Source organism: Rhinolophus hipposideros (genome assembly GCF_964194185.1).
Source record: "Rhinolophus hipposideros genome assembly, chromosome: 6".
NCBI classification, from domain to species: Eukaryota; Metazoa; Chordata; class Mammalia; order Chiroptera; family Rhinolophidae; genus Rhinolophus; species Rhinolophus hipposideros.
Window position 1 is genome coordinate 59,926,031 of NC_138052.1, and position 13,139 is coordinate 59,939,169.

General features: G+C 34.3%; 1 protein-coding gene across 3 annotated transcripts in view; it reads left to right on the forward strand.

Moving 5' to 3' along the window:
* Nucleotides 1-13,139, forward strand: part of ITGAV (integrin subunit alpha V) — a 76,554-nt gene that overhangs the window by 25,283 nt on the left and 38,132 nt on the right. For all 3 annotated transcript variants that reach the window (XM_081052315.1, XM_081052313.1, XM_081052314.1), the window contains exons 3-5: nucleotides 5,742-5,833; nucleotides 6,751-6,865; nucleotides 11,699-11,760. In XM_081052315.1, coding sequence (XP_080908441.1) covers nucleotides 5,742-5,833; nucleotides 6,751-6,865; nucleotides 11,699-11,760 — 269 coding nt within the window. The remainder of the gene's footprint in view (nucleotides 1-5,741; nucleotides 5,834-6,750; nucleotides 6,866-11,698; nucleotides 11,761-13,139) is intronic.

Genomic DNA, 13,139 nt, shown 5'->3' on the forward strand with positions numbered 1-13,139 from the left:
TTCAGGACTATGACTCAAAATACTTACTTCACTTATAGGCCTGGGATTAGCTACCAGTTTCAGTCAGGTCATGAATGAACTTCTTGTCAGTTTGGAAAGTAGGCTTTCCTTTTCTTTCTCCCCACCCACCTCTATTCACATTTCCTCTAAGTGAAACTTCTGCCTGATGTTAAGTCAAGTATTTTAAGACTTGGTTTCTGGAAAAAAAGTTCTGAATGGTAAAAAAGAACTTCCTGTTGAGCAAACTTCTTGAAATTATGGTAATTTGAGGTTATGAACCAGTCAAAGCTGAAGGCATTAAAAGCAATGGGTAGGTAATACACCTACTTTTTTTTTTTTTTTTTGAAGACTGTTGACTGAGTTCTGGTGTTTGCCAGTGCATTATATCCAAATATATTTGATTTGTATGATGATGTAATTGAAAACACATTTAATCACATGGTGCTTTAAGACATGGCTGTTGTTTTGGGACATATGTAAGTTTTAGTAAAGCTCTACGTTTTTCAAATGTACCTGTTTTGTTTTTTTTCCCCCTATCAAAAAGAGCCATGCTGCCTCATGTTTTATCGCTTTTGACTGGTGCTTCTTCATTTTCGTTAAAGACTGTTGGTAAATAGCTTGCTACGTGGAAAGAACTATGGATTTTTGTGCTCCACAATTCTTGATGAAAGTAAAACCAAAAAGATACGTATAATTTGTACGTATCTTCCGTGACATTTTCTAACTTAAGTTAAACTTGATGTCCATAAAGGTAGCTATCCATAATTATTATGGCAGGGGATGTTTTCAATCCTTTAAAAATAGGACATAGAACACGGTAGCCACGGGAAGCATATGCAGTTTCATAGTGCACAACAGAGTCCTGTGCCATCACGTGCAAATTTAGAGAAAAGTCTGTTTGTTCAGGGGGGAAAAAATCATGAAAGCAGTTTTTTAAAATGGTGGGAAGAGAACTGGAATGCATTTTATGAAGAGGAAATGTCTCTTCAACCTTTCAGGAATATAATTAAAGAACAACTGTCTAGTGTAAAGAGCAATTCAGAAGCAACGTGAAGCTCATTCTTAGCATGGCATAAAAGCTCTTCATTCCCTCCTGACTTTTCTCTCTAGTCACAGTGAACAACTCACAATTCTCGAAAAAATCCAAGGATAGCCACTCTTTTGTTTCTTTGCACAGGATTTTTTTCTTGGGCCAGAAAGCATTCCCTCTCTCACACCGTGCCACCCCTTTCCCGTGACTCATTATACATTCCTCTATCTTTACACCACCATAATTGTCCCATGAGCTAGATATTTCCTTCAGGGGCAAACTCACATTTCATCATGCGTTAGAGTCATGAGTGGACAACTAGAACTGAATTTTCAGGTAGAGTTTGAATCAAGAATGGAAGGAGTGAGGGTTTGAATGACGAATGGAAGGAATGGAATTTTCAGGTAGGATTTGAATCAAGAATGGAAGGAATGAGGTTTTCCAGGTTAGAGGGCCTGCAGGTGGGAATGAACATGACTTGTTCAAGAACTTGGAACTGAGGGTAAAGGAACTGTTACATATAAAAATGCATATATCTTGAAGGCTTGGTCAATATTTATCTATTAGAATAATATTCTATATTACATACCATTTTATAGAGGGTTTAGTACCTTAATTTAGCAATGAGCCCATGGTTCAGACCCCAGTAGCCTTATGCTGAGCTTCTTGTATATAATGGAAGAGGAAGTAGATGCGACTCTGAGAGGGAATACATCGGTTTCTTAAATCAAAACAAAAATATTTCTAAATTTGAAACTGAAGGAGATACAGGGGTTGATAACTAAACAGCCATATGGCTGTATCATGATATACTACACAACAATGAAAATGATGTTGTAGGTCTACCTTTATTGACATATTGTTACATGGAAAAAGGGTACATACATTTATGTATAATAACTTGAATGTTTTTAAAATATTGGCTTGAAGTATCTATGTTACATATAAAAGGATATGCATGTGCTCATGAAACAAGTCTTAAGGATAGCTACTAAAATGTTAGCAGAGGTCCTTTCTTTATGGTGGCATTGTGGTATTTAGTACATATGGCTGTATTTATATATTTATGTATTATTATATATTTTTTATATGTTTTAACTTGTTTTGTAATCTTCTGTCATCAGTAAATACAATAAAGAATTCAAACTCAAATAAAAAGAAGTAGAAGATAGCCTGTTATTGGCCTTATAGTACATACCGTAGTGTTGATTGCTGTCCTTTTATTTTGAAAAATTTCAAACTTGTAAAAAAATTGAAATTGTAATACAATGATCAGCAGTATACCCTACACCTAGACTCACCCATTGTTGCAGAATTTAGTTACTCCTAAATTCTGTAGCATATGTCTTCTAAGAACTAGGACCTTCCCTTACACAACAAAACACTATCATTACAGCCTAGAAATGTGTCATTATTACAGGACTACGTTGTATTGTCTACTATACAATCTATATTTAAAGTTCCACAATTATCCTAAGTCTTTTGTAACTTAAAAAAAAATCTTTAGACACAAGATTCAATCAGCAATCATATCTTACATTGGTTTCTTTGTCATTTTCTGTTAATCTTGACCATTTCTCTGCTTTTTTTGTGTTTAGTGACATCATTAAGGAATCTGTATCAGGTGTCTTGTAAGCAGAAATACTTGTATTAGCAAAAATATAGTGATGTTGGTTTTGCATGATTTTGGTTTTGAAATTGGAAGTTTTAGAGATTATAAGAAAATATATGGAGCTTTAATTTGAACCTCGATGATACTGTATTTCTGTTCAATCTAAGATTTCCTTCAGTATAGAAATGTTTTGCTTCTGCTTGGACATCTTTATGGTCTTGCCGAAAAGGCTTTTTTTTTTTTTTTTTTTTTTTTTTTTAATGAAAGCAGAAGCAGGAGGTAGCAGTTGTGAGGATGTTGCCCTTTTTGTTCAAATACATTAATCAGCTCATAAACTTAATTCCCTCAGGCTAAGATTACCTGAGTTTATCATGATGTCCTGCTCTCAAGGGATGATGAATGAGTGGAAGAGAACCTATCAAAGCACGATCTCTTTCTTTTTCAGTCAAACTGAGTTTCTTTTGCTTCACTTATGGAAGGGGGAGGGGAGAAATACCTTCATTTCTTTTGTAGAAAGGAATAGAATAAAAAGCCAGCAACACAGTAAGAGAATAATAACAATGGAATGATAACAACAACAAAAAATCCTATTAAATAACTTATAACCATAAATCATATGGTTAAAATCCTTGAAAAACTATCAACTGAATCCAATTCTTCCAGGGGCTAAGCTTCTTTGTAGTTGTAGGCCAGGCCCTTTTGGAAATAGCATTGTATTTTTAGAATATATATTATTCAAGCTGTGCTAGGTTATGCTTCAGCAACAGCATGCTTTTTTTTTAACAAACAAATCCCCAAATCTTCCTCACTTTGAAAAAAGATTCTTTCTTACTCATGTCATCATGCAGTGTAGGTTATTTGGCTGTTCTGTGGTTTAGAAAATTGAACGGAGGCTGCTTCCATCAAGATTTCACCATCTATTCCCTTAGCCTCACGAATGAAAGCGAGAAAACATGGAAAACTCATATGCACTTGTGTTTGTTTGTTTTTTAATGAGTTAACTATTTTAGATTCCACATATAAGTGATATAATGAAGTATTGTCTTTCTGTGCCAGGCTTATTTCACTTAACATAACGTCCTCCGGATTCATCCATGTTGTCTCAGTTGGCAGGATTTCCTTTTTATGGCTGAATAATATTCCATTGCATATATATACCACATTTTATTTTTTTATTCATCCATTGATATACATTTAGGTTGCTTCTATATCTTGGGTATTGGGAATAATGCTTCAGTGAACACCAGAATACAGATGTCCCTTTGAGATGATTTTATTTCCTTGGGATATATATCCAGAAGTGGGATTGCTCAAGCATACAATAGCTCTATGTTTAGTTTCTTGAGTAACCTCTACATTCTTTTCCATAGTTACTCTATTAATTTACATTCCCACCAACAGTATACAAGGATTCCCTTTTCTCCATATCCTCGCCAACACTATCTTTTTCTTTTTGATAAATAGCCATCCTAACTGGTATGAGATGACATCTTCTTGTGGTTTTACACTTGATCTTAGCCAAAAGGCCGAGAAGCGATCTTCTTGTGGTTTTGATTTGCATTTCCATGATGGTTAGTTAATTCGTATCCACTCTTGATTGTCTTGAACTGGAAATGATACCTGCCACTTCTGCTCTTAACTTATTGGCAAGACCTAGTGATGTGGGTTGAACCTAACTATGGGAGTATGGGAAATGTAAGGGAGTGCGTACAGTAAGTAGTGATCTGTAGGTGACAGATGTGTATTGTTTCCAGTGGGGACAGTATGGTGAACATAAGCTTCAGAGGCAAGCCAACCATTATTGGGGAACCTTGGTTTTCACGGTAAAGGGCTTGTAGTAGCTAGTTCCATTTCTCTTCCTTCCTTTTAATTATAAAACGGTGCCTCCATGATCACTGATGAGAAGAACAGTGTTGTGTAGACTACAGATAGAGACCTTTAGAGATTGACACATTAAAATTTTTTTTCAAAAAATGAAGTTAAAAGAAGATTACAGTGAACAAGGTTACACCCTTCACTTTGCCTGTAAGACACCAGGCATTATTGAACTTCTCATTAATTATTTATAACTTCAGTTGACGTTAAGATTTTAAAATAGAATTGAATAACCATAAGCACTAGGTTAGATGGTGAGATTTAGGGAACAGATTTAACCAAACCTTTTGATGATATTTACATGTCGGCTGGCATTCTTAAAATTGACACTTTTCTGCTGTATTTGTCTAATATAGTTATTGAAATATATGTTTATAACAAATGATTATTATAAATTTTAAGAGGAACAAACTAAACTTTAAAAATAGTCTCTCCTAATCAAAATACTTTTTGCATATATTTCTGTAATTATTTTCCTTGACCTGATCAGCTTTTCCATGGAAAAGATTCTTAGCTTTTTCTTTCTTTTCCTTTCTTTCTTTCTTTCTTTCTTTCTTTCTTTCTTTCTTTCTTTCTTTCTTTCTTTCTTTCTTTCTTTCTTTCTTTCTTTCTTTCTTTCTTTCTTTCTTTCTTTCATTCTTTTACTTACAGTGCTTTACATCAGTATCTGGTACTTTCAGAATAATTTTCTAAATACTGTAGCCTGAAAAATAAATGGTTATATGTAATGTGCCAAATCTAATTCCTTTTCCTACGAGCCAAATTGTATCTCCTGAACTCTTGTGTTACACTGTCACTGTCATCGTCTTGGTCTTTTACTACTAGTGTTCTACAGAGATGTTTTATAGCCTTTTATTTTCATAAATATCATTATGCCACAGAAAGAACTACTGGAAGTACAGTAGCTTATCCTAAGTATTCGTTTAATAGATAATTATCCTACAATTTAGCAACTGGAAAACTTCACTTACTATTACTTTTTCACATCTAATTATGATAACTTATGGGGTTAATAGGGTAACAACCCTGAAACAATTCTAAGTCTTTATTTTATTTTTCTGATTAGTTGACAGTCCTTCATGTATATAAAGTATATGAGGTAAATAGCCAGTGTGGAATTTGATTAATCAAAGGCACACTATTCATAAACTTGGCTGGATTGGAATAATCTGTTATACTAAAGCATACATATTTATTTCTCACCCCTTACGATATATTTTTTAGGCAATAGAAATTATGCCAAGGATGATCCATTGGAGTTTAAGTCTCACCAGTGGTTTGGAGCATCTGTGAGGTCTAAGCAGGATAAAATTTTGGTAAGTTTTTTGAATATTTACTCATAGATGAGTTTAGTCAATTTATGTGAAAACACAAGAAGTTTTATTTTTAAAATCTGATAGTAAAACTATGTGCGTAGGGGCACAGTGTATAATAAGATACCATATCTCTGATACCCCATCTAAGAACACCATCTCTCTTGCCCTTCACAGACTTGGCTTCTGCTACTTCCCACCTTCATTCCTACGATTTCATTTCTGCCACCTCACTTGGAAGTTCCGCTCAGTTTGTTTCTATTCAGCCAGGTTTAGGAACAATGTGCCTTTGATTAATCAAATGCTCTAGTGCTTCCTCTTTTTAAAAACACGGCAACCTTCTCTTTGCCTCATCCTCTCCTCTGCTGTGACCCCATTCCCTTGCTCCTCTTTTCAAAAACTTTTAGAAAATGTTTTCTGTAGTAACCAGCTCCACTTCTTCACTGCATATTCTCTTCCCAGCCACTCCAGTCAGGCTCAAATAGGCACGGCCAAGGTCACCCTTGACTTTCAGGTCACTGAAATCCACTGGTACTTATTCTTACTTTTTTTTGTCCCCTCAGCACCATTCAACAAATTCAGCTGACCCATTCTTTTTGAAGTGTGGTTCTTCCCTTGGCTTTTGGGACGCTGTACTTTCCTGGTTTTCTCCCATCTTGCTGGCTGCTCCTTTGCAGTCTCCTTTAATGGCTCCTCTTCTACTCAGTTTCTAAATGTTGAGGTGTCCCTGGGCTGTTTTGGGCCCCATCTTCTCTGTCTACACCTTCTACCTAGCTGTTCCTATCCTGTCCCATGGCGGTAAATATAATTTATATGTCATAATCCTCAAATCTGTATCTCTGTTGAGTTAGTATAGATTCTCTGAAACACAAATTTTTTGAGAGAATTTTTATGTCATGGATTATCCCCTTTTATTTCAGGCCTGTGCCCCCCTGTACCATTGGAGGACTGAAATGAAACAGGAGAGAGAGCCTGTTGGAACATGCTTTCTTCAGGATGGAACAAAGACTGTTGAGTATGCTCCATGCAGATCAAGTATGTATAGGACGTTGTGCCAGCTTTTAAGAACAGGGTTGGCAAGCCTAATTTGTTCAAAATGTGTGTGTGTGAAAATTTGTAGACGTCTTGTAATGTTTGAATGCGGCAAAATGAAAACAATACTATTAATGTAAAGAAATTACAAATGTGAAATCAACACGCTTATCTTCCTAACAACTACTTTTCACCTTCCTTGGTTAGTAATAATTAAATGTGATTTTGGAAACTTGTATTTCTAGTCACCGTTAGTTAAAAGTTGCTCCATTAATCTTCTCTAGCAGAGATGTTAGAGATTTTGACTCAGTAGGTCAAGGTCAGTCCTGAATACCTGCAATTTTAACAAACTCTACAACGTAATTCTAATGGAGACTAAAGTTTGAGAACTACAGCTTTATATTAATAATGATGTTAAAAATTAAAAAGAAAAAATGTCTTAAAGATCCAGAGTTTACATAGGAAGGCAAAACATTGAGCTTGGATGTCTGAATTTCCTGTTTTTATCAGTTTCTTTGTCATTCTGTTATCCAGCTTGCTCCTTTGGGTGATCCAAAAGATCTCACACTGTTCTCTAATATTATTTGAAATGTCAAATGAAATTGATATTGTGACTAAAGATGATTTTGAGCACCTATGATTTTGATTATGCTTTTCTGAACTCTCTACATCTGCTTTTCCCTTGGAGATTCAAATCCTTTTGCTTTCCCACCTTTGTTAAACTGGCCACCACTCTCAATCCTCTTTATACTGGAAACATAAAAATAGCTTATTGAAATGTGGTATGGTGTTTATACCTAGAGTACTTTTTAGGCCATTACTTTTTATGTTCCTCTGGTCACCAGATTAAGCACATGTAAGATTCTTAATGTGAGGTTCTTTTCCCCCCCGCCATGTTTAACAACTTATGACACCCAGTCAAAGGAGCTACTCAGTCCTCAAAATTCTAAGCAGTTGAACCTCCAAGGAACTGCAAATAATTTCATTAAACCCTTATTTCTCTGCCTACCACCTGGATCCTACTTGTTGTAGGTGAGTGGTAAATATCAAAAGAAGGATTCCTCCCAGAACCACAGTGTTTATTAGGATAGGCTAGAAAGCATACCTTACACAGGACAGAGCAATTGGTTGCTTTATCCTCAGTGCCTGATGCCATCTGTATCACCACCTTTATGTTGATATTTTGATTATAGTGCTGTTGTCTTTGTGGTGTGTGGAAATGTGAGGACTGAATTAGTGTTTTTAATTTCTGTATTGCAAAAATGTTCCCATAGTGAAAAGACAATTTTATAGTTATGAAGAGTGAGTTAACTCTCATGTGCCAGGCTTGTGATGTATCATTCACATAACGGACACACACAGAAAAATCACCCTTATGCTAATATGATAGATTTGGGACCTGAGATTCAGACTGTTGAAGCAATGTTTTTCTTATCTCTTATGGTAGTGAATGGTCTGGTGAGGATTTGAACCAGGTCTGTCTTATGCCGAAGGAATATTTCTTCTGTAGTACTAACAATAGGAAATATTTTGAGTTTCAACTGCCTCTGTATTAAGCAGCTTTTCTACAAAAACTACTTCCTGCTTTCACAAGTACAGATTTGAACAATTCCTGATGTATAAGAGTACGTGGAACCCTTCTGAAAACAAACATTCTATTGGTGATCCCTTGTGGATATATGACCATGTGAGGCTAGTAGTTTTTGTCATTTTTGCCTCTTCAGCAATGAATAGTTATTTTCTCAACTTGTATTTAAAGGATTAGGGCAATGTTTGCATGACGCATCTGTTACATAATGCTTTCATTTTTATTTGATTTAGGCACAGAAATTATAAAATCTTATTAAACCCTATCTTATAGTGTTTAACATCCAAATCAGGTCAGCAAACTATGGCTTATAATCCTCGTTTTGTAAATAAAGTTTTATTGGAACACAGCCACACCCATTTGTCTACAAAGGGAGAGTTGAGCAGTTGTCACAGAGACGGTATAATCCCTAAGCCTAAAATATTTACTCTTTGGCCTTTTTACAGAAAAATTTTGCTGATCCTTGACCTAAATAATAAAACCTCAAATCTTAGAAAAAGCACAAAGAATAACCTCAAAAAAGCACAGTGAATACCTTTCTTCCTAATAAATCTCGCTGTCTGTGTTCCTTTATTGTTGTACACGTTTTTCCACTCAACTTTTGGAATATTAAGCTACCTGCAGGCCCCAATTACAAGGGGCAACCTGCTTACGTGCAGGTATCTGATGACTTGGGTTCTACTTACATTCTGCCAGCAACCTGCCTATGCACGTAACCATTCTGGGTCTCTGTCTCACCATTGGTAAAACCATTTTGGACAAAGGACTTCTGAGGTACAATGTTAGCGATTTGTGTCTTCTTCCTACTTAATAAATTATGCAAACCAATGACTGATTTCCCATGGGGATAGAAGCTTTGTGTGGCTGCATTGCTAACCTCTTGATAATTTTGCTTGTTTTGGTGGTGGGAATTAGTGGGGTCTTTTGTTATTTGTTTGTTTGCTTTTGTTTTTAACATGACCTATGTGGCCCCCCTGGGCATGGAACTTCACTGTCTGTAAAAAGCTTACCTTATTACTGATTACATTTGCTTTTGGCTTTTTATAACTGTATCTATGACTAGTCTTGGCATTATACAATAGGCCAAATGTCTTTCTGTTCTAAAAGTGCCTGAGCCACAAATCATATGACTTAAATACTCTTTCAAGTCTGTGTCAGACTGAGTGTTTTGTTCCTTCTGTCGACTTTCTGATGATAATATTATTTGTACATAGATATTTCTCAGTTTTGATTTCTAGTTGGCTTTTCCTTCCCATTGATCATTACTTGGGGAATTACAAATAACGTTGTTGATTTGAGGCAGTGCACCTTCCTGGTGTGAGCCTGGGCTCAGTACCAAGCTCTCTTATTTACTAGCTAGTTGACCATGGTCAAGTTACTTAATTTTCTTAAGTCTTAGTTTCCTTATCTGTAAAAGAGTCTTTCTTACTCATTTGTGAATAATAATAGTATCTCTCATAGGATTGCTGTAAAGATTTAAAAGGATAATGCCAAGGAAAATGCTTTAGTATAATACCTTGCTTGCAGTAAGTGCTTAATAAACATTAGCTGCTCTTACTGTCATAATCAATAATATTATTTATAATATTGTCAGGCTTAAAAATGGGAGAAACATTGATTGTTCATAGAAATAAAAACAAAAGCCTTCACTGAAACATTCTTTACATTTGCATAAACACTCAGTTTAATATGTACCAGTTAAGAAAATTGTAAAGGATAGTCATGTTCTCTAGTTACATGTTCTGGGAATCCAAGTAAAGCAGATAATTGTACAGTGTGATAATCAAAAAAGGATGTCTTTATAAATAGCCTGAAATAGTTCCCTAGATACAACTCAAATAAAGGAAATAAAAGGCTGGTTTGAGGTCAGAGCAGAATTCCTTAGTATGAATTCACTAGACACTGGAAACCCCAGCCCCATGTTTTCCCAGTCCCGTTTGGTTAGAAAAATTTACATTGGGGTAACATTACACTCTTGAGGCTGTTTTCTTTAAAAAAAATTCTAAATTTAGTTATTAAGTGTGTAATCTTGGGGCAGTTCCCAAGTTGTTAAAATAGGTTCAAAATTTTTGATGGGAGTATTTGACAAAAATTTTTGGAAGTGGTCCTAATGACTGAAAATAGATACTTTTGGTTCCTGTATTTGGGTGGCAAATACAGTAATACTATAGTATGATTATTTATATATGTGACATTGGCGATAAGAATTCCTTAATAACTGAAGAGTGGCATTTTTCATTGTTTCTTGTTATCTTCAGAATAAAACAAGGGAGAGTCTTAGATTCATTGTTTCCTCTATTCTCAGTACAATATTACTCATGATTAAAGTTAATTTAAATTAATGGATTAATTATCCAGAAATCATCCCCTTTTGTGAAAACTACAAAACGATGTAACTACCAAAAATAAAACTATTGAGTCTATCATCATTTGGAAAATACTTGAAAGTGGCATGTTTAAAGACATTCACTTTTATTAGACCCCAGTATGTGTTGTGGGCACAGTTTTATGTTTTGTTCTTCACAGAACGTTAAGCTAGGGTCTAGCCATCTCCTGAAATTCTGAACTTTGTTTTTCATAGATATTTGTTTGCTGTTGTTAGCTATAAAATGTGCATGGGACATGTATGTATTAAGAATGTATGTATCTCTGTACTAGTGAAAAGACGCAGCAACTGTAGGGTAATAATAGTATGAGATAGGAATTTCAGATTGGAGGTTTCAACTTGCCGATCACCACTCATCATTGTTTTATGAAAGCAAAATAGTGGATTATAACAGTAATTTTTTTAAAAGTGGAATTAAATATAATAAAATAGAAAGTATTAGAGTGCATTATGCATAATAATAGTGACACTGTTTCGTGAAATTGTTTTATTGATATATCTGTTATACACACGTAACGTGTGTGTGTTAGATTGTGTGGGCTGTGATATAAAATATAATCTTACTGTTGTCTGTGGTTAAAAATAAGAAATTTGAAACCCGCTATCTTAGGTGAGCTTTGTGTTCCCTGGTGATTGATTCAGGTACTTTAATTTCTTTCTGTTACCATATCTAAGAAAATGGTGCTGATACTAATTATTTTAAAATGTGATAATAACTCATTGAATGCCTGAGTGAATGAACCCTCCGAGAAACTAGTACATTACCTTATGATTACAGTGATATCAGATTTTTCTCTTGTTTCGTTTTGTGTTATTTGTTTGTTTGTTGGGTTTGTGTATATTTCCAATCTTTTTATTTTAGAAAATATTGATGCTGATGGACAGGGATTTTGTCAAGGAGGATTCAGCATTGATTTTACTAAAGTAAGTTCTCGTTTAAGACTGAATGAGATTCAGACCTACCTTACCTAAATCACGGTTAAAAATTAATTGGTCATACTTCAGCTTCTCTATAACTATTACCTGTTTTATGAAAACAGCCAATAAAAATGACCCATGCATTTTAATATTCTTTGCCTTATATCATTCTCTCCCTAGTAGACATTGCTTATTTGAAATTGACATCAAAATGGGAATGCAGGACAGTAGAAAATCTCAGTAGGTGATACAGTAGATATGACTTAGTATTGAATTTCCAAGTTAGGTAAATTTCTAGAACATTCAGGTTTTCTGGTTTTGATTGAAATTGTTTTTTCACCAAAGCTATCACTGGTAGCTGTTTTGCAAAATTAGAGTTTAATTACATAAAAGCTGAGAAACATGAATGTTTGCCACTGATTACATGCCTACAGCCACCAGGTGAAGCTGAAGCAACTTAGTTATTATAATAAATATATTCAGGACTCTTTGTATTTTTCACTAAGCTTATATGCTTTCTAGAGTTGGTAGTTTTTATTTCTCTAAAAAAAGAATTCCATTTATATTTTCAATGGAAAATTTTCTTAACTTTTTTGTATGTGTGACTATTTTTTGGTAGGATATGTGAACATTATGAAGATCAAATTGAGAATGTTAATCACTCTTAGAAAAATCTCAAAAATATGTTGGCTGATTCAAAGCAGAGCTTCCTAAGAAAGTTTAATAATGCTATCTCAGAAAATGTGAGCAAAGAGTGCCTTAAATTTATTGACGCAATAGAACTATCATCATATGATTCAGAAATACTAATAAAGCATTTTCTTATTTTTTAAATTTGTATTTTATTAATTTTTTTCTAGACTAGGTACTGATAATTATAGCTAGCTCTATTTACTAAGTAATTGATTTTAATTTACTCAATTTGTTATGCATAATTCAAATTTTACTCAAAATTCAAAATTTAAGGAAGCAAAACAGAGATAAACTATATTAATAAATAGGCTTCAACTTACATAATACATTTTCAAATAGATGTATTTTAAAAATGTATCCATGTTTTCTGTACCTATGTCTGTACAACTGTAACCCCAGAAATATTCTCATATGGTGAATAGTCGTTGCTAAATTAACTATTCACTTTCTTCAACTAATTTCTAGGACAAAAGTGTCATTTTAAAGCGGACAACGTAGAAGTATCTTTTGCATAGCCAGGGCAGGAGAGTGTTGAAAGTTGAAAGGGCTATAAGAAAATTTGAAGGGAGAAATAATTTCCTAGAGAAAAAATTTCCTAACTGCTCTGCTCAAACACTAAATACCTTGATTTAGATACTTAGAGTTTGTTACAGATCTAAGAAATGCTAATCAAGTGTAATTTGTATAAATAA